At 42.8% G+C, this 25,880-nt stretch overlaps 1 protein-coding gene across 1 annotated transcript in view; it reads left to right on the top strand.

The window, feature by feature from the left end:
* Positions 1 to 24,939, top strand: part of mdga2a (MAM domain containing glycosylphosphatidylinositol anchor 2a) — a 149,656-nt gene extending 124,717 nt beyond the window's left edge. Inside the window, exons 11-18 of the mRNA XM_071525021.1 lie at positions 1,973 to 2,121; positions 7,241 to 7,418; positions 13,514 to 13,534; positions 15,617 to 15,772; positions 17,790 to 17,951; positions 22,977 to 23,107; positions 23,685 to 23,781; positions 24,817 to 24,939. Coding sequence (XP_071381122.1) covers positions 1,973 to 2,121; positions 7,241 to 7,418; positions 13,514 to 13,534; positions 15,617 to 15,772; positions 17,790 to 17,951; positions 22,977 to 23,107; positions 23,685 to 23,781; positions 24,817 to 24,905 — 983 coding nt within the window. The 3' untranslated portion in view covers positions 24,906 to 24,939. The remainder of the gene's footprint in view (positions 1 to 1,972; positions 2,122 to 7,240; positions 7,419 to 13,513; positions 13,535 to 15,616; positions 15,773 to 17,789; positions 17,952 to 22,976; positions 23,108 to 23,684; positions 23,782 to 24,816) is intronic.
* The last annotated feature ends 941 nt before the right edge of the window (positions 24,940 to 25,880 follow it).

Raw genomic sequence — 25,880 nt, 5'->3', positions numbered from 1 at the left:
AAAATGGCAAGGTAGTTTAGGACTAGTTGTTTTGCAGCTAAACTGACTGCAGTCTTGTTTCATTTTCCGTTGGTTTTATTGTAGCACATATGCAATATTATATTTGTATGTAATGAAATACATACAAAAATACATTTGAAGTGGGATATATTACCAAGATATGCGTATAAATATGTCCAAGACTCATGCGATGCTCATGTCATGCAACTGCTGAATTAGGGTACTGGCACCTTTTTTGTTCCAATTCAGGCACCGAGCTGTGGTGATGGATTTCACCTCAAAACAAGTGTTAATTAGTCAGAAAATTAATGCAGGGAAATATGACCCATAATTAGAATACATTTAAGATTAAGTTGACTTTACTGCTATGTGCTATGTAAATATAAACAAACAGTTGATGGCAATTGATGACAGTTAATACAAATCTGTTTTTTCTGTAGTTATAGCCAACTGATTTCCCCTTGTTACACTTTAGAGTCATAATCTAGATAGCTAGTAAACATGAGCTTAAGTCTCATGTTGTTGATTCTAAGATGCTGAAGAGCTGTGTGTATGTGTGTGTGTATGTGTGAATGCGCGTGTGTGTGTATGTGTGTGTGTGTGTGCAACATTCAGTATTTCAGGAGTAGAAAAGAGAAATTATGGACACATCATTTACCCAAGTTTCATCAAAATTGGGCCTCTAGTTTGTGTTACTAACTAACAATCCAATTTGATTTTCCAATTTCATTGCATCATGAATAGTAATAACTTTTTCCATTTGTATGTATTTAGGGGCCATAGCAGTGAGAGTTAAAGCAAATCAAGGGAAGCCAAATGGTGCAAGGATCCATTCACACTTGTGAGCCCATAGGGAGGAACCGAGAGGATCATTAGAAGTGTTTAGGAGAATACAATTCCATTATAAGTCATCAATGACATAAACTACCCTGACAGGTTTATGCGATTGCCTAGCAGACATCAGCAACTTGCTACATCTCCACTTGGGTTTGTCAAATCCCAGTGCTGCTTTGTTTGAGTTAACAATAGTGGATGAACTGTCTTTTCTATGGCTATTAAAAATCATCTGCCTTGGGTTTTGTCGTGCTTCATTAAACAAGAGCAAATAGGACAGGACAAACACAATAACAACTTCTCAGTGAGGTGAATTAGTGAATTATTACCAGCCTTTGTCTGGAAGGTCATCCCTTAAGTGTGTTTCTAGTTCTCCTTGTGATTAAATCCATTGTCTGCCAACTCCCACTTCAGATGTCAGAAATCAGTTTGCATTCTGTGGCCGTAACGCTGACATCTTGAAAGATTTATTCAGGTGTTCATGCCATTTGATTCGGTAGAGAAGAAAAAAAAATCATTACAGATTCCAACAAAGCAAACCGTGTTATTGAAAGAAATGGTTTGAAAGAATCACTGTGGTACTCTGGATCCAGTCGTTTGAAATGTCAGTGGTTTCTACCGGGGAGGCAGTTCAGAGCAGAGCATCAAGCACTCTGATGGCACATGCCAATTTGTGGGCTGGACACCTTTACATTTAAGCAACATAGTACAAGCTGTGACTCTAAACCATGTAAGCATTTAAGATAATATAACATAAGATGAAACTTTATTGATTCCCGAGGGGAAATTGGGTCACAGCAGCAGCAAAGAATAGGATACAGATACAAATACAACAAACAGAGCATACTAAAGATTAGAGTTGTAGCATCTTTCTCATGCTAATACAGAGCTCTTATTGGCTTGAAAGATTTCTCAATGTGGTGACGATTACACATTTACAAGTTTTTACACATTAATGAATTTGCATTGCAAGAGCATGTATGCAGGGTGTGCAAAATAACCCACAGCACCACTGGCGCGACTTACAAAGATTTGGAAGCTTTGTGTTGTTCAGCAATCTATCTGCAGCAGATCAGAGGCGGTAAAGTATTACTAATTAATCAAGTTGAGTATGATTATGAATGTGTTCTCTCCGCAGGCAAGGCCTATCCTCCCGAGTTTTATTACGATACCTACAGCCCTCTGTGGCAGAACAGGCCCCGAGTCTACGGCTTCAAGCTGCAGTGGACCCAGATGAACCCCAACGCTGTGGACGGCATCGTCGCCTACAGACTGGGCATCAGACAGGTAGGATGACCTCCAGGTGTCTGTCTGTCTGTCTGTCTGTCTGTCTGTCTGAGTGCTTACCCTCCTGCCTGTTTATTTGCCACTTTTTTCTCAATTTAAAGGGGCATTAAAGTCACACTGAAACTGCATTTTGGGAGCATCTTGTTTCCTTGTGGGACATGACGTGGGGAGGCATCATCCAAAAGTGTAAACCGATGGGATATCAGTTAGGGAGAGCAAGGCAGTTTTATTTGATGGGAGGGGCGGAGGGGCGGGATTGTTCAAAGATCTGTGATGGTTTTATTGGTTGGAATTTATATGTTCGCCTCCTGGTACACAATGAAGTCACCACTGAAGATTTTTCATTTTCAGGACATAAAAGTGATGAGATATTGATATAAAAATACAATAGAATGCAATTTTTTGTCATTTTTTTGCATAAATTGCCAAATAGGTATATGATATGATTGTTAGAATGAGTTAAAACGACCAAAAAGTCAGTGTGACCTTCAGTAATCTATGTCCTTTATCCTTCCTCTGTAATTGACACAAACAATAAAGTCACGTTTTCACATTAGAGACAAATAAGCTATCTAAGCGGAGCAGAGATGCAACAAAAACATTCAGTGAAGAGTTGATGAATCACAATGTAAAATACTGGAATAATAATACAGCTTTGTCATTTGCTTTGTTGGCATAAGAATGAGGCTTGTTAGCCTTCGTAGCTGAAAAGCCTTGCGATGCCTGTCGCTCGCTCACAGCACCGTCCTCCATGATTGAGCGGTTGAAAATGCCAGTAGATAGGAGGGGGCAGAGGAGATTGGGGGTATCTTGAAAATCCCACGCTCTGGGAGCTTTTGGTATGACCAGAACATGAGTTTTGAAAGCCAGAAATCTCAGCGCCTGGTGTCATTGTTATTGATCAATAACCCTATCAACCCTCCACAGATATATTATGGCTGTTGTGTGCTATAGGGCAGTAAAAATCTCACCTTCAAGCATGTAATGGTTTGTACAGTCTTTGCTTCTGTCTGGCTTTTGACATCTATTCTATCTCACATTGCCAAAATCCCGTGCCGCGATTCATTGTCTGTCTCTTTCTGGCTATTTTTGAGGATGTGAATGAGCCTCGATGGGGCAGAATCACAAAGAACCTGTCAGGGGCAGTCAGCTGAACCAGTGCTGTGGTTTCCATGAATTGCCTCTGTTTTTGCTCTCCATCAGCGGCTCCGTCAGAGGAGCGGGGCAGGGAACCCCGCAGAGAGAAATAGCAAGCATAGCTCCTGTTTACCTGCTTCTCAAGTAAACTCCACAGATGACAGGCAGTCAGCATTGATGGATGGCATGGCTACATTTTCTCTGTTTGCCAATCTCTGTGTACCTGCCTCTGACTCTTTCTCTCTCTCTTTTTTTTTCCTTTTCCATTGGGATGTAGAACAGAATTGATCTTCATAGTGATTGTTTTTTTTTTGTTTGTTTGTTTGATTTACAGCAGCAGCTATGGCACCACCTTATATAGCTTGGAATAGTATAATACCATTTACACCATAGATCTTTGCAGTTATACTGTTATTCTTAAACCTCATTGTGATTCCTTTTTACAATAATAGATCACAGTAGTTGAAATAGATGACAAATTAGTATTAAATGTAATTACATTTTCAGATTAACGTTGCCACTGCATTGTAGCCACGAGTTGCCATTTGTGAGCCTGTTTAAAAAAGCAAGTATCGGAGAATGCGGCACATCCTGCAACGCTAAATCCGTCTCAGTTCTGTGCAGAATTAGTGAGCTGTTCCCCGACAGTTCTGTGTTTCCAATGAATAATATAATTTCATATTTGTTTCACACTACACCCTCAAGGAATTGAGGCTTGAAAAACACATTCTAAACCAGTCTTGTTTGTGTACTGCAGTGATTTTTCTGTCAACTATCTCAGTTGGTCTGTTTGGTAATAAATGATGTTGTGCGTGTGCAAATCATTCACTGTGGAAGCTGCAGCCCATACTTGTGCTTGCCAGGCTTTTGCTTGAAAACTTGCCAGGAATATACATTTACTTTCCCATTTTCAGCTGGTCTTTCCCACAGTTTTACAGATTACGTCTGCATCTGTGCTAGAACGGCCCTTCGGTAATTCAGCAATCACATTAACATTTTAATCTTTTCTGTGTTTGTTGTTTAGAGAACAGGGAACATTCCCACCCATTCTTTTTTGTTTTCTTGTTTTGAATCTCCAACCCTCACAGTGGAGAGTCAGTATTTGGAAGAATTAATTTCTTTCCACCTTCTTGCCTTGATATCTCAAGAGGGTACAGTGTGTGACCATTATTTCCTTCCTCCTAGGCATAACAACCAATCTTCCATTGTCTTAGATGAAAGAGATCTTGTGCTGTAGGGAAAACTCGAAGAGCTATCTGTACCATTTACTATATATCATGGATTGGTACCTTTTTCTATTTTATCCCCTGTGATTGATTGAAACCCAGCTTTTACTATTCATTTTGATTAATGGTCAGATTTGTATCTCTCTTGGTGAGTTAGAGATGGAACATGAATGAGTAAGAAGAGAGGGAAGAGTCAAGGCGGCTAGCAGGAAGAAGTGAGAGAGAGAGAGAGGCAGAGGGGAGGAGAAAGAGAGAAACGAGTAGGAGGAGAGGCTCGTTTCTTAAATAAATAAATGCGGAGATACCCCCGGACTGACGGGAAAACAGTGGTGCAGTAATGAACGCTTTGGCACGTGGACCGCTCCACTCCATGCTATTTATAGAGCCAGCAGCAGCTCCCCTACCATTCCCTGAGAATCATTATCATTTTCCCTCGCTGCCTTTGAATTAATACTGAGAGCTGGTAGACCTTATGCCTCTATAATGGATTGCTTTGTGTTATCGTCCAGTGCCCCCGTGAAAGACAGTCTGGCCGAAGGGGGAATGAAGCTCTAGCTGAAAGGCATGTAGGGGCGAGATTCACAAAGCACAAATCACCTCACCTGTCATGGCTGCAGCGGAAAGGCCCGACGCCTGCCCTTGTGTTGATACTGTAGCTAGCTACATCAAAGACAAGGCTTCTGCTGTCCAAAGCCTCGGCTGTCCTGTCTCCACCTTGTAAGGTAACTTCACCAGCCTACAGCTTTCCATCTACTTCCTCGCAACTGCTGTCTTCTCCCACCACTTCCTTCTCACTTCCTCCTCCTCCTTTCTTTCTCAATTGATCTGTCAAGTCGGAGTGCGAGGTTAGAAGCGAGCAGATCAATAGAAACCAGACTAATTACATGCAGGCAATCTGGATCAGGGCTCATCTAACGTTACACCGCCACTTTGATTATTCCTATGTTTCATTCGGCTCCTGCTATCCTGCTTTGATCAACTCTGCTGGTTTTTAAAGTTGCCATAAAAACCCCGTGAACTGTTGCTGCAATCAAATGAAATTAAATGCGATATGGCACTCTGTCTCTGTGGGGAAAAAGTGGAGAATGAAAGGTAATGAGATGTAAACAGAAACCTTAATTGAGCACAGATGCAGGGATTCAGCGCACATTAATGGGAATCAAAACAAAGGTGCAAAATCCATAATGCCAATAAAGACGTGTATGTTTCAAAACCTCTTTGAAAAGTTAAATGGTTCTTTCAATGAACAATTCAAATTTGATTTGATTTTCTCATTTAAGCGCAATTCTTTTTTGATGTGTGGAAAATATGGAATTATTGGCTTCCATTTGTTCATTTGTGGTTTGAGGCGGCGCTTCCTGTGCCAAGACTAGCATTTAAGGCCTCCATCTGCCCTGAACTGCCAAGCATGCACACATACTCAAACACACACACACACACACACACACACACGCTACAGGACAACACCATGCAATTGATGTCAATTAACTGCCATCCCTTTTGTACTTTAGAGGAGAGTTGAAGTTTAAAAGGACAGGTAGGGACAAGTACATCATCTGCAATTATCAGTGGCAGACAAAACACTCTATTTACCTGTGAGCTAATGGTGATGGCAACTCACACTCTGTAATTGTGGATCATCCAGACTCTAGGTAATTACTTAATTGGTGTTGTCCTCACACATACATTGACTCTGCTTTACTGCTATCACACGTTCATTCACTCCATCTTTGTCTCTCGCTCTGCTAGTATCACACTTCCTCTTTTACTTTCACACAGACGGGCATGTAGTCACTAATTGTGATGCAGGAGCTGTTAGGCGTCTTTGTGCAGCTCTTCTCCTTTAACTGATTCTCAAGGATAAAATGTACCCTACTTCTGCTCTCATTGCTGCCAGCGAATGCGGGAACAAACCCATCTTTTTGTTTCAATTCAGTAGGGCTGTATTGAATCACAAGACATGAAAAGCATGAAGTCATTTTCGTGTGATACCGGAGCTTAGTCACCTGAAGGCAGGTTTGCTCATATACTGTACATTGTCTAAAGACGAGATATAAAATTATTTTTTGAGTTCAAGGTCTCTGCATGAAGGGACAGCAAGACATTGTAGAATATGATTAAGGAAGAACTTCAAAAGAATGAGGCAATCCTGTACAGAGCACAAAGGTGTTGGCCTTTCTCTGTCGGCCAAATGCCGGTATAATGGAGGCAGGAGCATATCTTCAGTGGGAAACATAAATCAGGATTTTCTCCCTATGTGAATATAATAATATTCTGTTTGCTAATAGCAGTCTTTGAATGCTGAGGCTGGGACCTGCTTTGAAAATACACATGGCTAATGAGGATCTAGCTGTCAGCAGCTTATAATGGGAAAATTGTTTCTGTTGTGTAGCATTTAACGTTTGTGGACCATACAAATGCCTATGGACAAGGTTAACTGGCAGATGAGAGGGAACATCCTACACTGATGGTGAACTGAATACATATTTGCTCTGGTCATATAAGCAATATGTTTCCTTCTTACTGTAGCAACGCCTTTAGAAGAATATCCTCCGCATACGCTCTGGTTCTATGTTGATTTTGGTGAATAAAAAGCTCCCACAGACTTACAGATTGTATGCATATACTGTATGTGTGTGTGTGTGTGTGTGTGTGTGTGTGTCTTTGTGCATACAATGGATACAGAAACAGTATTTTGCCTGAGTGTCTGCTGACTTTTGATAACTCAAACCCTTGTCATCACTCCTCCCATCCAGACGGGGCTACAGCGCTGGTGGGAGCAGGAGATCCCCGTGGAGGGAGCCATCAACAAAGGGGAGCTCATCACCCACAACCTGACCGAGCTCATAAAGCCTGAATCCTATGAGGTGCGCCTCACCCCCATCACCCGTTTCGGAGAGGGAGACTCCACCATCCGCATTGTCTCCTACAGCGGTGAGTGCTGCATAGCAATTCTGACTAGTGGGTTGTCATTATTTGTAACAGAGTGGGCTAATACTCTAGTACACTGCTAGTAATGTTTGTGTTTTTTTAAAGGAGCGTGGGCAGTCCACTCAGCTCGTAATATCTTTATTTATTTACACAGTTGGATAACGGAGAGAAAACAGTGTAGGGAGACACAGGATTCAGTTCAATCCTCTGCCCACACAACCCACTGACGATTCAAAGTTGTTTCAATGTTGCATCTATTCTTTAGCTTTCATATAGCCTGGGATATTTTTGGTAATGTATAGCCCAGTTTTAGACCAAGCAGTAAATGCATTATTAAATATTTAGACATAGACGTCTACTAAAGATGTTACTTTTAAACCCTGTGTAGTCTAATTTTCGCCTAGACGTCTATTACCATTTAGATGCCTTTTAAATGGCTAATCAACATAAAATTGTTCAGTGGGATATGGTTGCAGAGGTGGAAGACTTAACCCCTCAACTATTTCTTGGCACACGACAGCACACAACAGCTGGTAATGTTTTCTCTCAGCTAATTCAGAAGTACACCAGTTGTACTGTTAGTCCTGAAATAAAGCTACAGTATAGTTCTTGCTGCTATGAATGAAACCTGCACATCATCACCGATGATCTGCAATAGATATCAAAGATTCACTTTGGTATCAACAACCATCATGATGATCGGCATGATATGGATGCATCATGTATGATATCTATTAGGAAGGACCAATGAAAGTGAATTTGTTAAAATAATTTGAATTAACTGAGCAGAAAGCGGTATCACAAATCGATTGGTCACTGCTAAATATGACAATAAGAGTGTCCACTGTCGTAATATTGTTTCATTTGTTTGATTTAAATTTTGAGTGGGTGCTACAGCAATATAATAACAATCAACCATTTGGTATCTGTTGATCTGGCAGAAAGACAGCATTGCTTTTGATGGCATGCCAGCTTGGTCAGGCCAGTGAGAATACATCAAAACGCAGTGCATTTCTCTACAGAATGAAACAGCAGCTTGCTAATGGAGGTAGACTCGCCGGCCTTTGGGGACAGCGTACCGGTCGAGCCACAATAGATCGTATCCGCAGTAGGCAGAGACCAGCAGTACCAGTGAACAGATGCACAGGCGCTGGCGATGTGCATTTTCAGAAACAAACTGGCCTACTGTTTTTTTCTGTCTATCACTGGCTGCTGTACTCTTCCCCGAGTTGTGCTGCTGCAGTTGTGAATTATTCAGTTTTACTGCAGCTCATCATGGCCGAGAGAGAGAGAGATAGAGAGAGAGAGAAAGTGAGAGGGAGGGAGAGAGAGAGAGAAAGAGAGAAAGGGAGAGAGGGAGGGAGAGAGAGAGAGATACTTTTATGCTGTTATTTTTTAGTAGTTTGTGATATTTTGTGGTTCACTATAGCTTGAATCGAACTGAGTCCAATTGAATCGAATTGAAGTGAATTGAACTGAATCCAATCAAATCAAACTGAATTGAATTAAGACAGGGAGGGAGTCGCAAAGAGCGACACAGAAGGAGTGATGGAGGAGAGATGGACAGCTAGGCAAGCTGAGACTGGGAGGAAAGGGGGAAAATAGAGAGGAACAAAGTGAGAAAAAGGAAAGAAGAGAGTCGATGCTGATGTGTGAATCGCCTGCCCAGCGAGAGACTGGACTAATTACCACTCTAGGGCTGCTCTGTTCTCCCACACACAGCATAGCATCGCTGTAGCAGGCTAATGTCGGTCTGAGCTGAATCCACTCTGCTCAGGATGTGTCCCATATGACGCTCTGACTGACGTGAAATACAGTACATGATCATCTCCATTATTGCTTTCCTTTCACTCTCACTGGTGGGAGGAGAGGGGTGTTACATCTATGGGAACAACTACTGTATATAGATTGTAGCATAGTGATTATACTGAACAAGTTGACAAGTGGATTGAAATGCATGTTAGTAGAACAGCAAAGTAATACGCCCTGGTTGTGTGATACTGTAATTATGTTATATGCAATTGCAATTCATCAGCAATCTGTCATGGCAACCAAAACAGACATGGCAAACGGCTTAGTCTTTGCTCGTTTGCTAGCTCTCCAGCTCTTAGTAAGTTAAATCCTGGCTCTGCGGTTGTGAAGTTACTGTATAACATATAAACCCACTAAAATCTGATCGGAGTATGAGTGAGTTTACTCAGGATTGCCCAACAGGCCAAGCAATCTTTCTGATGCACATAAAGCCGATGGTAGCAGCTTTTCTGTGAGTTGGCAAGAAAACACAAAAGCGCTTATAGTGTCCCCAGCTGTAGGATGAAAGATGGTTGTGTCACCAAGCTCCCAAAGACACTCTCTTAAATTTTGCTGCAGTGACAAACTCAGCATCTGTTTGCCGTTCCAAATAACACTTCTCTCTCCCTGGTTCCCTCCAAGATGGAGGATTTACCGTCTAAGCCTCCTGTCAACCCACACAGTGACACTTTAAAACAGTGCTGCTGTTTCTTGATTTTGTCCCATTTTTTATGCAGTTCATAGAGTGAAATATAAGATGCCTACCCCAATGTGAAAACCCATAAATCTAACAGTAAATGCAGCCTCCTGCTCCTGATGACCTCCCTGCTCTAGCCAAGGTGTGTTTTAACCCAAGTCTGAGCTTTTGTTCAACCAGCGGTCTCAGTTCTCCGCTTAGCATTTAAACAGCACAGCTAATCCAAGTGGAAATCCATTGAGGATTCACTTGCTTGCAGCAATTTGTTGTCCCCACCGTGTGCCATACACTGATGCAACAAACAGGCTAAAATTGGTGTCTGTATGTGTGTGTAGGTGGCTGTGTACGTGTGAACGTGCGCAAGCGTGTTCAGGTGTGTTTGTGTGTGCGACCCTGTGAGTGTGTGTTACTGCGGGAGCCGCGCGAAACGTCACAGAGGGAGCCGGAATCTGAGTGAAGGACACGAGTGTGTGATCTCGCCCGTGTTATTTCTGTCAGGGAGACGTGAGAAGAAGATTGGCGAATTACATTTACCCATGCTGTGATTATTCCGACTGACGGTTTGAGCTGTGAAGCCGTCACAGGGCTTTCTCAGAACGTCATGGCAGCCGTCCAGACCCCCTAAACATGATGGATGGGAATCTTGGAGAGCGTGGATTGTGTGAGGTCGGTTACAAACAGCCGGGCTGCTGCGCTCTATGAGGACACTTGGCTGCAGCCATCAAATCGTCTGCTGCTTTGTAATACAGCAGCGGACCAGTGGGCAGGGAAGCCTGCCAAGATGAAGTCAGTGTTTGTGTCCGGAACGGCCTCTACGGACCGCTGTCCTTTGGCGGTCAATGAGCTCACTTTGTGTTTCAATCAAAATGAGGCAATTTGAAAGGGAGGCACTCATGCATCTAGCTGCAGTTTATTTTGTCTCCTTAGTTGGATAAGTACATGCTAGGAATCAGACATGCACCGGAGAAATGCACTGAGAACATGAAGTGACATAATTTTCAGAAGGCTGCATTGAGAGCTTCATTCATTGGCACTGTTTATCTTCAGAACTATCAAAATCACATTTTACCATCCATTATTAATTCAGACACTTTTGGCCAGAGGGGAAAGCAGAGTGCCAATGTTTGAACAGTATAGTACATTTTGAAGAGTGTATTCAAGCTTGTTGTTCAACAACTTGTTGGCTGTAAAATTATGAGGCTGTTTAATTTATGAAAAGAATTCAAAAGTAGTTTGAAATAGTTGAGGCAACTATGGACACTGTCTGTTATTATCTGTTATCTGTTATTATCTGTTTGCGTATGTGCGTGTATGTGAGACACAGAGAGAGAGAGAGAGAGAGAGAGACAGACAGACAGAGAGAGAGAGAGAGAGAAAGAGACGAGGGGGGGGGTGTACACACAGTAGTGAAGTAGCCTCTGGGCCCGCTCTGTGCTCAGCTTGATTTCATCAGTGGGGGTAGAGACATTACTTGAGCAGACACATTCATCTGGACTAAGGCACAGTGAGTCAGCCTGGGGAGGCTGCAGGTAAAATAACTGACAACGAAACATATTTTCATAACCAAGGTCTTGAAAGAAGAAGGAAGGAGGGAAGAGGGGGGAGCAGGAAGCAGGAGGGGGGGCGGCAGGAAGAGAAGAAGCGAGTCGGAGGGAGAGAGAGGGAGAGCAGGGGGTCTGAAAGAATAGAGTTTGTCGGAAAACTCAGCATCCGTTTTACAGGCCCGAGGCTATAAGTTGTCATTTAAAACATTTCTCTGCAACGGCCCAGTTGATTTTCTCCCTCTCTGTGGACTCCTTTGTTATGGTAGTGCTGCTCTGTGGAGTCCAGTGTTTGGATTCAGTATTCAGTATTCAGTATTGGATACAGAAATTTTCACAATCGATAACATAAAAGCTTATCGTACCTTTTATGTGATAGTGTGTGTGCAGCCTTTTCTCTCCACACTCATGCCCCCCTCATGGCAATGCTTCCGCTGCAGTGGTGAAGTTCGCTGAATGTTTTATGTGACTCAATTGGAAATGCAATGGTTTGGTCTCTCTCTCTCTCTCTCTCTCTCTCTCTCTCTCTCTCTCTCTCTCTCTCTCTCTCTCTCTCCCTCTCACTCTCTGTTTTATACACTGTATATGACTGAAACATGTATTTCCATGAACAAACCTGCAAAGAACACCAAATTACTGCCTAAGTTTCTGCTTTTACAAACAATGTAGAGCGATTCCAACCAGCCCTTCACTACTTCCTCGGTCTTCAATACATGTTTTCCTTTGTGGGAATGATTTGTTATTACTTGATTTAATTGGGTGGATTAAAATCAATTCCCTCCACAAACAGCAAGGTTTCATAAATCATGCAGCAACGTAGTTTTGTGGTAAAGCTGATGTATCACATCTATTCAGCCGGACAGGAATCGATCATGAAAATGCCCATGAATCTTCTTGACAGGTTAAATGGTATTTACTCTGCAAAAAGTGAAGTGCCGACTAACTGGCTCCCATTGCAACAGTGTTTGATACCCTTGACCTTTCTATGTTTGCTGCGGCGGTAGCCTCTTAAATTATCAATGAGGAAAGCATTGAACCAAAGTCAGGTGGATAGAATGCAAAACAAGCCTTGCGTCTATTTCGATGGACTCAACTCACTGGTGCTTAATCTAAAAGTTTAGTGTCTTACAATTGGGATTTCCATAATGGTCACAGTCATTCAACACACAAAAAGAAGCAAGGATGTTACAGGAAAGTGATTAACAGGCAGAACTGTGATTATAACTCATTTTTATGATTTATGGAGGTTCTAAATGGAAGTGTAAAATAGGCTTAGTGCTCTAAATGGAAGTCACCTTGGACAAGAGCATCAGCAATGCCAGTAAATGGCAATAACGATAAGCAGTTGCGCTATAAGCTTATTAATGTGGTCAGGCTGGTCTTACTAATCCCTCTCTCTTTTACATTTGATAACAGAGGCAGAGGATGACGGCATGTCACATGGTTTCACTTCAAAATCCCTCAGATCTTTTTCCATCTTCTCTGTGATGTTGGTGTTGTGTGTGCCAGCGGATCGTTACCTGTTTTGCTGTTTGTTCACTATTTATTTGCATATTCAAAAAGCAATAGAGCTTGAGGAATATGGAGCTCACACACTCCAATATGCCCCCCTGGTGTTTTAATATCATTAGACAATGGAGCCCTCCCATGGGCCTCTTTCATTTTGTCTTATGATATTAAAACACTATGGGAACAAAGTTTTTTACATGTATGCTTTTATTAGCTGTGCACCTAAATAATAGATGACAGCGGAACAAAAGGTGACAAAGGGAATTCAAAGAGGTTTACAATAACAATAGCGTTATTGTTTTTGGGTATATGATACTGTGTATGTGCTTGTGTGGTACACAGTATCCTCTATAACTCATAGTTTCTCCACAGCACACAAAACACTTTGTGTGAGTCAGCCAAACGGTGATATGTGCGTATGTGTGAGCATTTGATTGCTTGTACAGCCGTCTGTACCCCTGTGCACATATGTTTCCTTTAATGAGCGTTTGTTTCAGTTAATGACAGAAGATTATGATATTCTTTACTAATGACTGTCCCCGGCTTTTTCTGTTTTACAGCTCCCATCAACCCTCATCTGAGTAAGTAATATGCATCTCACTTAGCATGTGTCATCAGAGAGTGAGCTGCTTCTGTGGCTTCAGAGTGTGTGAGAACACTGGGGCGACACAAAGTGACTGGATGTCCCGTAGAGATCTGACTCTTTCAACATGTCACACTGCACTGGAATATCCTGCTAAGTATTCTTAAGTAGTACTAAATGAGGTGTGATGCCAAGACTTCCCACTAGGAATTCTAAGTAAACCCACCTCATGCAATTTAACATGTTGAGAGTCTGAAACCTCTTCAGGACATACTGTACAACTTGTGTGTTTTGTTGGATTACAGTGCAGTTGCCTGAGATAGGGAGTTCCATGTGTGTGTGCGTGTGTCTGTGTGTGTGTTTGTGTTTGCACGGCCAGTGTTTTGTGATCATTACATAAGCATGCATATGCTGTATGTGCTTGTGTACTTTAATGTTTGCTCCCATGTATGCCATTATGTGAAAGCCAAGCTCCTTGGTAGAGAGGATGCACACTTCACTGTAGAAACTTTAAGAATTCATATTATTCACGCTTTGAGAGTGCACACTCATCATTGTTTGCTGGGCTGCAGTGCGCTGTTGTGTATTGTGGTTTATGTTTTTTTTGGTGGGTGTTCACATAAACATTGCCAACATAATAACAAGCATCCTAATCACCAACATCATTATCCAAATCCCCGAAGGAAACACACTATCTTACCTGCACGCCTTTTCCTCTTCCCTCCTTCCTCAGCCTATCCTCCAAATCCTCCTATCTCTCCTGGGCGCAGAAGGCGAAAACATTTAGCTTAGCTCACAGCGGATGGGGGCGTTAGTGTCTAGCGCCAGGGGCTAGACCTCCATTTAAATCTGCATGCCTATGAGGAGAGGAGTCAAGAGCGCCAGCAACCCAGCCCCTTCCGTCTCTCTCACTCTCCCGCTTTCTTTTTCTCTTGCTCTCTCTCTATCTCTCTCCCACTTTATCTCTTTTCTCTCTCTGTCTCTCTCTCTCTCTCTGCCTTGTAGCATCACTGCCCTCTTCCTTCCCTCTGTCCATCCATCCACCCACACTCCACCTCTTTCTATGTTCCCTCCATTACCTGAGTAAAAGCTGCAGATTCCGCTCCTCTCAAGGTCACCACTCCAAACTGCTCCCAGCTACGTTTTAATAAATCAATGAATCAGAATGCATGCCTGCATCCTGAATCTAAATGCTCCTTTTTACTATCTCTTTGAGGATACTGTTCTACATCAGTATGTCCTCTGGTTAGGTGTTTTTGCTGTTTGTTCCACGGATTAAATAGAGGTTTTGACACTGATGATCCCACCTTGTATATGCTCATTGAGGCATACCTCTCCATTTAAATTGTGTGGGCTAGTTGCCCTCAAGGTTCATCAATGTAGCCGTTGTTAGACACTCATTCCCCTACATGTGACCCACCGTGAGCTCATGCAAGGGTAATGGATTTTTCAACATGTTTTCAACAAGAGTTTTGCACTGAGTATTATGTGCTGAGGCCATCTGTGTGTGTGTGTGTGTGTGTGTGTGTGTGTGTGTGTGTGTGTGCTTGCGTGCGTGCGTGTGTGTGTGCGTGCATGTGCGCAGGAGATGCACTGTTTGGCTACACTAGAACAGTCAGATCAGTTTTGGCTGTTATTGCATGCTATCCATCATGGTTCAGTAGTGGACTGTCATGGTGTAGTCTCTAATAGTCAGTTATGATAGTCACACACATACATACACACACACACACACGCTGCCATGGGGTATTTGTAGGATACAGCTTATTCTCTGCAGAGAGCTCCTTTCTGAACTGAACCAAACTGCATCTCATTACCAGAGAAAACCAAACACACTCACTCATGTCTTCACTACAGGCAAGGAGAGGTCATATCTTAATTTGGAAGTTTAGTACACCAGATTGTATGGTGTAATTAGGAATTTGCTGTTCTGCATATCCCCCTGACACCCATACGCTCAAGGAAATCTCATAAATATACAGCAGGTCTCTCACTGGCCACATAGGTTCTTGTCAGTATAACTTATCACTCTTTTGTTATGATATGAGTGTAACAGCCTGTCTCTGCTCGCGCTCACCAGGAGAGTTCCACTGCAGCTTCGAGGAGGAGCCCATCTGCATGTTCACCCAGGACAAGAACGATGATTTTGATTGGACGCGGCACAGCGCCGCTACCCGCGACACCAAGTATACGCCCAACACCGGGCCCAGTGGTGACCGCAGCGGCTCCAAGCAGGGTAAGTGATCCTGAAAGATCAATTGATCCATTGATTGAGTGGGTGGTTGGTTGGTTGATTGATTTAGTGGGTGGTTGGTTGGTTGGTTGGTTGGTTGGTTGATTGATTGGTTGACTGGTTGGTTGGTTGATTGATATAGCATTAATACCCGAGGGGGCATTCTTCCCTCCTCCATAATAACAGTAAAGAACCCCTTCTTGGCTATTATGGTTTTTATCTGGCTGTTAGAGCACAAACATGAATTAACAACTATATCCATAATATCATAATCATAGTAAAGAATACCCTCTACTGTACTACATAGCTTTTATTGTACATAATAACAATTAAAAACAGGAAAAAGCAAGAAAGATTGTCAATTAGCTCCCTGGTCACCAACAAAGTAGCATATCAACCGTTCCAATATCTGATGAAATACAGCTAGGGATTCATCAGCATAGCTGACTGAGCAATCACATTGCAAAATTATGCACCTATTGCCGAAAAGACAGTTGGTGTAAGTGATGGTTTCCACCAGTGGCTCTGAAAACATTGCACAGACTCATTGCATTGGAAAAAAGTGGAGTGGTATGCACACATTTAAGTGAATACCACTCTGTTATTTCCTATATAGTCCATGCATGAATACATAAATGCATACAGTACACATGTGATTATTATTATTTTCATTGCAAAATAAAGTGGCAAGATATGAAATCAATAACATTGCAACAGTGATTTTATAGTACTTTGTCGTATAATGTATGCAAGCTTGACAATAAAAGTGCAACTTCATTCAAGAATGATTCAAGTGTTCCCAACTGCATAATACATGACTTCAGCTGTACTCATTGTGTCACCAACTCATTGTAACAGTGAGCAACCTTCAACATTTATTGTGAAGATAATCTTGAGGCTGTGTGTCTGAGATGTGTGCAGAGTATTCAGTATTCAGTATGTTAGTTATATGTGCTATTATTCAATATTCAAGAGCTTGATAAGTAATTGGCATTGTAGGATTCATTCTACCTTGACAAGGCCGGATGAATCCTCTGATGCAAGTTATCTGTGTTAGAATATAAGTGGTAATTTTGTCTTTTATGGGAGTGTGGCAACAGCAGCAGCTGAAGCAGTAAATAATGCATTGGCTTTAAACACCCTAATGGTTTCAAAATGTCCAGCATTTCATTACCAGCCCCCATTCCTCTTTGCTTATAATTATCTGATATCAGATTCAACTGAGGGAGATATTCTATTTGATTTGGGCTAGAGGGGCGTGGAGCTGCTCGCTAGCTACCTTCCCTTCGCCTGTGGCAGGGCAGAGATTGGTTTCAGATTATGTGGCTCAGGCACAATCAGGAGGACTGTTATCCTCACTGCTGTCACTGCTGCTGTCCACATGTGTCAGGCCAAGGGAGCATAAATATAACCCACTGTTATCTTTTCGATTTGCCCCTGGTTATTGTTATTAGTAAAACGTGAATTGTCCTTCATAGAAAGCCTTATCTCTGAAGCTGAAGCTTTCATTTCCATCATGCTTTCACAGATTGGCTGAACGCAGTTGAGCATGATGCATCATGCTTTGCCTTTTTCCAGTGCTTTCAGTGACAAATCATTTGTTTGTGGGTCATGTCCCATGTCAGCAGGCAGTCATACGACACTGGTGGGATGCTGAAGATTGCCTGGCAAAAGCTCTTGCATGGTTTTCAACGGGTACACCCACCGTTTGTGCAGTCTCCCATTGAATTGACTTGTCTTGTGCCCAAATCCAAGAACGGGGATGCAGAAAACAGCATGTCTGGATAATATATATACTTACTGTGTCACTTGTTTAAGTGTTGCTCTAACAAAGGAGCTTGCACCAAAACAGCAATCAGCAGTAAGTCAGTTGAACATTGCAACCTCCAGAATCCAGAAGCACTTTCTTTACTAAATAGCAGTAAATACTAATGGTTTTACTAAATCGTTTTTTTATGTGTAATGTTCTTGTGTGTATGTGCCTGTCTATGTGTGTGTGTGTGTATGCTTGTGCTTCAAGGCTTCTACATGTACATTGAGACATCCAGGCCACGGAAGGAAGGGGACCAGGCGCGGCTGGTGAGTCCGTTCTTCAACGTGGCGCCTAAGAACCCCTACGGTATCACCAACCCGCCTGCCTACTGCTACGGCTTCTTCTACCATATGTACGGAAAACACATAGGTAAGATATGTCATTCAATATTCCCACATTGGAAAATCATTTTCAGGGCTGCTATTTCAAGTAATTTGTTTTGCTCTGTTGCCTCTTTTGCAGACACAATGGTTGTATTTCAAAATGCTATATATCCATTTTAGAAAAGACAATCTTGTATTCATGGCTCAATATTTTGCAAATACAGATGATTGTATCAGTTAAAATGTTGCTGTTCAGCAAAGGTCTTAAGGTTAAAAGCTAAAGCATTCAGTAATTAATAATCACTCACTCATAGTAGATTCTGTCACTGCTATGTGCTTTTGGTTGCTTAAGGAGTAAGAGCAGATTCACCTGAAACTCAAATTGCTTTCACAAATCACGGTTCAATCAATTGTTGTCCACTGCCTCCATGTTTCCAGCACATTCTCACAGTGCGGTTATCTTTTTTGTTTGAGAGCTATTGTTTGTGAGGCAGGAAACGCAGCGTTCACACAGGGGAAAAAAAGGAAGAACGGCACCACTTTTTCCTGTAAGCAGCGGAATCTCAGTATTTTCCCAGGACGCTCGGTCCCATGGTGGCGGGAGGGAGGGAAGGGGCTGTGTTTTCAGGCTAAGATTTTTTTTAAGGAGTAGGTGTCAAATGATTCAAGCAATGGATATCTCGTTTTGCAGCAAACCCCTTCAAAGGTGTGTGGTGTATTCACAAAACTTGGGCATTAGTTCTCACTTTCCTCTTTGAATCTAGATAATGTCTCAGTGGGACAACTTTGGAACATTTGAAGATGGTAGAGCCATTTCCCCGCTGCCTGTGAAGAGGCACTCTGTGGCTAATGTTCTGCTCTTAGGCTCCCTTCACAAGGGACCCAATCAGACGACCACAAGCACTCCTGCTCTGAGTAGATGCCGTGTGTGTGTGTGTCTGTGTGTGTGTGTGTGTGTGTGTGTGTGTGTGTGTGTGTGTGTGTCTGTATGAGGGAGTGGTGAGCAAGATTGGAACTGTAGCACTAAAACAGCAGGCTTATATTGTAGGCCTCTAGTGGTGATATCTCTTTCTCAGTTTCTCCCCTTGTCATTAACCACTGCACAGGTCTACAGTATATTTCGGTAGGGGGGGGGCGTGTGTGTGTGTGTGTGTGTGTGTGTGTGTGTGTGTGTGTGTGTGTGTGGAGAGTGGTGGGGCAGGGGGTTGAGAAAGAGAGAGAAAACAGAGAGAGTGTTTTTGTATCTTAGGAGCTGGATGCAGGTTAAGGCATAAGCCATTTTAAGTACCATCGTCAATGCAGTAGATGCAGAAGTGATGTTTTGAAAAGTGCAGCCATGTTTTGTGTGCTTAATATTTATGGCATGGGATAAACAGGATCAAATATGCGTGTTGGTCTGCATATACAGTATGTGCATCAAGCACATGCATTGAACTCTTGGCACTTCTCGCCTCGACAGTCATAAAATGCACTTTTTGTAATTTTATTAAATATATATTTAACTATAAGAAATACATATTTATATTTTTCTTTCCTTGGTAGAAATGAAGGGAAAGGGTGCCTTTTTTATTGAGTTTACCCTCTGACCCTCTTAATGTCTATGCATGGTACTGATATGCATCGATGTGCGCGCGATACATGTATCTTTTCCCTGGCGTCTGTTAAAAGCAAGTCTCCTTGCTTTAAATAAAGGTTATTATTCAGCAGCTTGGCAAGTATAAAGAAAGCAGAGAGAGGCTCCAGTGCTCCCCTGGCTCATCTCAGCTGATAACACTGCGCGGTTTTACCTTGCCTCTCACATTACGATCTCGTTGTCTGAAAGTGGCACTGAGGCATACTGCGAGGAGAATGGGTTTAGGTGTGAAAAGCTCCGGAGCTGTCCGTCAGGTGAGACAACGTCGCCTGTTTCACCACAAGGCAGGGGACGGGGGGTACTTCGCTATCGCTGTTTACACTAAAGACTTAAGCTTAACCCAGAGTTAACAACAGGATTCTGCGAGGGCTGAGATTCAGCCTGGCTACAGTTTAGCTCCCCTTAGTGGAAAGGCCATGTGGAGGTGTCCAGGTGGGGGGGCTGGACCAAACATCTGGAGAGGGGGAGGTGGAGAGGATATGAGGATAGAGGACTTGGAGGGGGACTCAGCGGGGAGATGAGAGCTCCTCCGGCTCCCTGCCGAGGTTGAGTAGGCCGTGACATTTCCAATTTGCTCAAATTGATCGCCAGCCAGACTCCCTCTTCCCTGCCCTCCCCGTCTGTGGTGAAGCCCATGCCTGGACTGTGGCGTGTTATGATGAATGGGCTAAATGTCAAGGACTTGAAACCCAGCTCAGATACACCAGAGCCACGCTCGATTTAGTATTCTGCCTCTCCCGGCATGAGAGGAATTCTCAGTTCAGGAATGTTGGTTTGTGATATTCAGAACGTTTCCAACCCAGAGAATAGCTAAAGCTATGATAAATGGTCCAAATAATATCTGCCATATTATTCTTGACATCTTCTAACTTATTTAAATGTAATTTATGTACACATCTATTTTTTTCTTGTAAATATATGGTAATCTTGGGGACCTTGTCGTTTGAAGTAGTTGAGGGCTTGTTTTGTGTTTAGCGCTGTGAGTCACAGGGACATTGGAAGTGGCACAAGTCTCTGTGTGCTTGCTGGGAGTTTGATGTTCTCTGGGACTGTGCTGTTGAGGTGAGTCACAGTCAAGTTGTGGCACGGCACTGCTGAGGGCCAGAATCAGTCGATAAGGAGTCTCGCCTACACTCTGATGAGAACAGTGGCACCGGCTCAAAGAAACTCCTCCGTAGTTAGCTAGCGGGGGGATACCTGGGACAAGGTCACACTTAATTACTGAAGCGCACTTCAAAGTTTGCCTTTGGAGCCCGTGTCGCATTTGTTTACAGGATTAAGTCCTCCAGCATAGCACACCAAGCAAGTCTGTTTTAAGTCTGACCTTCTGAGAAGCAATGGAGTCATCCTCTTCATTAGCTAGCGGGGTGGCATAGCACTTCCATTCCTCTCTCCCGCTATGAAATTGAAATTTCCAGTTGCTATTTCTCACTTTTCTGTACTGACATCTTTCTCTTCTCAGATCTTTTTAAAAAAAATTCACAAGCGTCTGCCACAGATAGTCCTTAAAAAAGGTGCTCTCTGAGGAATTTTACAACATATGCCTTTGCTCAGAATGTGGTGACACTGACACAACCACCTACATCGTAATGAGTTGAAAGAAAATTTTAAGCCAGCCTGCTCAGCAAGATTCCTCCTACATCCTAAACACCCCAACAGGGGATGAAACCGTAGGTCATGTTCTGTACAAGTGTTCATCTCTCAGTGGAGATTGCGCTGTCGTGTGGAGAAGTGTATACCGCGCTGATGAGAGAATAGGAACAGGGACGTATAGCCCTCCCTCCCTCTCTGATGCATTCGAAGTGGGCTGTACTGTAATGAGGCACCACGCTGAGGCAAAGATGCATCAAAAGCAAGGTAGCAGTCAATTACTCTTTGCTCGCCAGTCATTTCAGTGCAAAGGTGCTGCTTTCCTTCCCTGTGAATTACTCTTCCTTTGACTTCAGAGCAGTGGGCCTACTGAGCTTGGGGAGCGCCTGGCTATGATGCCAAGGTTACCCAGATTTAGGCCTCCTGCTACTGCTAAAGGGCTACTGGTCTGTCTCTCCCCCCCCCCCCCCTCTCTCTCTGTCTCTGAAAAAAACAGCACAATTGGTGTGTGGATGGGAGTGTAAGGAGTGGTTGCACTCAGTGTCATCATCTGACAGTTTTATATCAAAGCCCAGGGCCAAACAAGAGGGGAGAGTATTCACTTCAGACCTGGTGTAGTCTATTTTGTCTCAATAAGAGTCAGTATTGCTTTTTTGGTGCTCAAATGCATCTAACTGTAAGGGTTATATATGAATGAAATGGATTTGTCAAATATCAAAGCAGTTGTTGTTGCATTTTGAAACGTAGGTGTGTGGGTTTCAGCATCCAGTAGCTGCTCCCATGCTGTATTAGTGGAATCCAGGTGAGAGGAAAAGAAAGATGGATTACACAGAAATAGTTTGAAACAAGTGATAAATCAGGAAGCACTATCTTACACAGGGGAAGTATTTACACTTACCAAAAATTCTCATCACATATTACCCATTAGTGATAATTAAATTTCATTATTATGCGCTAGGGAATAATTTATCATCACTTGCCGAACCCCAAATTAATAAATGTATCAATTCATATGGCCTGCTTTTAACCTTTGCTACTGCCTTGGCTCTGCCTTGAATGCAGAAGAATACATAAATTTGGAATGCAGGAGGCAGAGATGAATATTAAGTTCAAAATCTTATCAGTTTGACTTCCACTTTTAAACGGATATTCACGATGATGTCCACTGATGTGGGCAGTTCAACGGGATCTCATAAAAAGTTGTGAAGTGAGTGCAAACTCTTAAATGCAGATTAACATGCAGTGGACACAAATTATGTGTAAATGACGATCCTCCACCGCAAATTTAATTCTGTGACAATGAGACGAATTGGATTCTGTGGCAACAGCACAAATTAGATGAATAAGTTTGGGCAAGTAAAACAACTTTGGTTAAGGTCTGGGATAAGGTTATGGTTAGACAGCTAAAACAACTTGGTGAAGGTTAGGGAAAGGCTTTGGTCATGGTTAAATCAGAAAAATATTCACTAAAAATTTGTATTTGACTCACAGAAGAAATTTCCATCGTACAAGCTGGGAATTTAACCCCGGTCACCAACATTGAAGGCAAACACATACACCCATCTACCACCACAACCAACACAATTACTTTTCAATATGACACTAGTTCCTGTTTATAGCTGTGCCTCTTTTCACATAACAACATGTAATTTGGTGTTAACAAGTCATGTCATTCTGTAATCAGTCTTAGTCATAGTCTAGATGGATCAGTTATAAGATGCTGCAAGTGTTTTGGACAGATCTCTGTGTAATTATTGGAATCACATTTGCGTCTGTGTGTTCACATGTGAATTTGCGCATGGCGGCGACCTTTGTGTTTGTCTGACAGTCTCTCTCCCCCTACTGTAGGGACTCTAAACGCCTTCCTAAAGCAGAAGGGCCAGACAACCTCCGAGGGTCCTGTGTGGTCGCTGAGCGGTAACCAAGGTGACCGCTGGAAGCAGGCCAAAGTCAGCATCCATCCAACAGCGTCCTTCCAGGTGAGACGGAAAAACCTCATGAATCCAATGCACAGCAGCATTCCCCTTGTCGCCCTCTATCTTTCTCTACGTTTGTGTTTTTTTATTGTAAAGTATTAGTTCCCTTGTGGGCTGCATATTGATGTAGCGCTTCACAAGCTTTGATATTAAGCAGAGAAGTGGATAGGATACATAGACATTATTTGCTATTGGAAAAGCAATATCACTCAGGCTCGGCCATCAGGAAACTCTAATCTTTGTGAGTAGCAAATAAAGTACTGCAGTATTTTGCATCATTTTTACAGCTGTAGTGGTGGAAAGTAATTATGGTTTTGGCCCCAATTCCATCTCCTTTTCGGTCCCAGTTTTAGTTCTACTGCAGGCTGTAGCACCACAAGCATTCTTAATTTTAAATTTGATGACAATAAAAACAATTGAAAACCCTGGCCACATGCTGGTTTGTTATAGGGGGCAATTTAGCTAAATTGTTGTAAGTTTTTATTTTTACATTTTCTCTCGCAGCGATGGTAATGTTCTTGTTTTTGTGGCCCATCACTGCTGAATAAATAGAGGGAAAAATGTCTTTCTCTCTCTCTAGGTGGTACTCGAAGGTATCCGGGGCCCAGGCATCGAGGGCGACATTGCTATTGATGACGTCACCCTGGAGGAAGGGGAGTGTCGAGACCCGCCGCCCAGTGAGTAGCGACACGTTTCCATCCCTCCATCCCTCCTCTCCCGCTCTTCCCTGAACTCTGGGTTAGCGCTCTGCTGTACCTCGGTGGACGAGGTTGAGATTTACGAGAGGGGGCCTGATCTTAGACAGTTGCCAACGTTGAACTACCATCTCATGGGGGGAAACTGTTGCCATGGCAACAGGGCTGTAATCACATGAATGATAGTCACACTGGCCGAGTGGAGCACTGTAATTGCGCTGCAGGAACAAACAGAGGGCGAAAACAGAAAACAGGCCACAGAAAATGGCCTGCAATTGACAAGGTGATATTGGCAGGCAGACAAAGGCTGTTCCCTTACAGTGATTTGATTTGAATCCAGTTATTTGCGGTGGAAGGAACACAGTTTCCAGACATTTGTCAAACTTAGACATCCCCTTAACATACCTTAGATAAATCAAGATATTCTATTTTTATATTGGCCTTGGTGGAAAATAAACAGAGATTCTTTTAATTATTGCAAGATTATTATTCTAAGGTTTTTTTTATTATTCTAAGGCTTCTTTTACAAGAATAAATTGAATATAAATTATTGTAGATGCAACTAGAATATACAGTATACTATGATGAAGTTATGTTCAGTTTTCACTTGCAGTATATATTTGGATCCATTATGATTCGAAGCGACAACATTGCTTCATTTGGAGTTGAGGAGTGGTCGCCCAGGCGGAGGACAGAGTAATGTTATGAATTATGCAATTCAATCTCACATGATGAATCTTACATGACTTCATGTGATGTAAGACGGGAAATGTGGAGAAATGTCCCATGAGGCGGGATTGGAGGTGACTGATGGTCATACTTAAGAACAATGGGTTAGTTAGAGTAGCTGTTTAAGCTCACAGGTTAGTTATACCTTAAACACACTTAATATCCATGTGTTTTTTCTGTGTGTTTGAATTTCTGTTGGGAGATACAGCATGTTTGTGTTTTGTGCTTTGGAGTATGTGGGGGAAAATACTGCTGTTTTCTTTCTTTCTTTTACTTTTCCTGATTTAGATCTCAGATCCATGGCTCCGCCCACATCCTCCCATATATGGCTGCTGTGTGTCACCTTGGTGATGACCCTCCTGGAAGGTCAGAGGTGACCCTTCTGTCCGTCGTCTCGGAGGCGAACATTCAGACCCAACGTCTGTGAGCTAGTACCCTCGGCATCCAATCACCAAAGATTCATGCATTCTGAAAAGCGGCGAGGGTCCCCCAGAGGCCCACAGAGGGACACAAATCAATAAAAGAGAGAAAAAATAGTGATAAAAAAGTTACACAAAAAGTAATAAAGAAGACGCGCTAATTTTTTTAAAGAGACCTCTTTTACAGAAAACACTCCTCGGTACGGGACTCTGAACATCTTTACGAGCACAAAGACAGGTGGGAGATAAACGAGCCTGGACTTTGGAGAAAGAGTTCACAAGCGTCGAGGGAGGACCATTTGTAAAGCACAAGAACAATTTTGCCAGTTATGAAAATTTCTTTGGAAGGCGGGGGGGAGGGGGGGAGGATGGGGGGATTGAGACACTGCTTCGACTTTTTGAAGAGGAAAATAACTTCTCCCCGCTTACAAATACATGGAATCAGACCTTTCTCTGTGTATCTTTATCTTCATTTTCTTGCACCAGATGCCAATCACCGACACTTGTTTTTCACTCTAGCCCAGCCTCACGTCACACCCTGGCATTTCTTTATCTGCTTGGTGCTGTACTGTAGGAAAACAAGGACTCCGGCAACATTTAGTTTCGTCTGCTTATTCCCCTGTAGCTGCCTATGTATCTTTTAACACTGTGCTCACGAGTCTAAGTGGCCAACTGAAGGTATGGTGACAGAACAATAAAATGCAAATACGTGGGGGAAGGGTGAGTGAAGGTGTAGACAAGTTGGGAGCGGAAGGCAGGAGGAAGAGGAGGTTCGAGCCGAGGACGAGGAGGCTAAATGAGACTTGGAGGCGGAAAGAGAGCAGAGAGGTGGTATGAGGAAGGGCGGGGGGGGGAAGCGATGGAGAACAGAGGGAGGGGAAGAACAGGCAGAGAGCAGAGAGCAGGATGGATGTGAAAGATCTCCGCAGAGAT

This window comes from Centroberyx affinis, unplaced genomic scaffold, assembly GCF_046629955.1.
Source record: "Centroberyx affinis isolate AG114_WGS23_722 - 3 ecotype Tasmania unplaced genomic scaffold, CSIRO-AGI_Caff_v1 ptg001256l_1, whole genome shotgun sequence".
NCBI lineage: Eukaryota > Metazoa > Chordata > Actinopteri > Beryciformes > Berycidae > Centroberyx > Centroberyx affinis.
The sequence above is the reverse complement of the archived record's forward strand: the minus strand, read 5'-3'. Positions and strand labels throughout refer to the sequence as shown.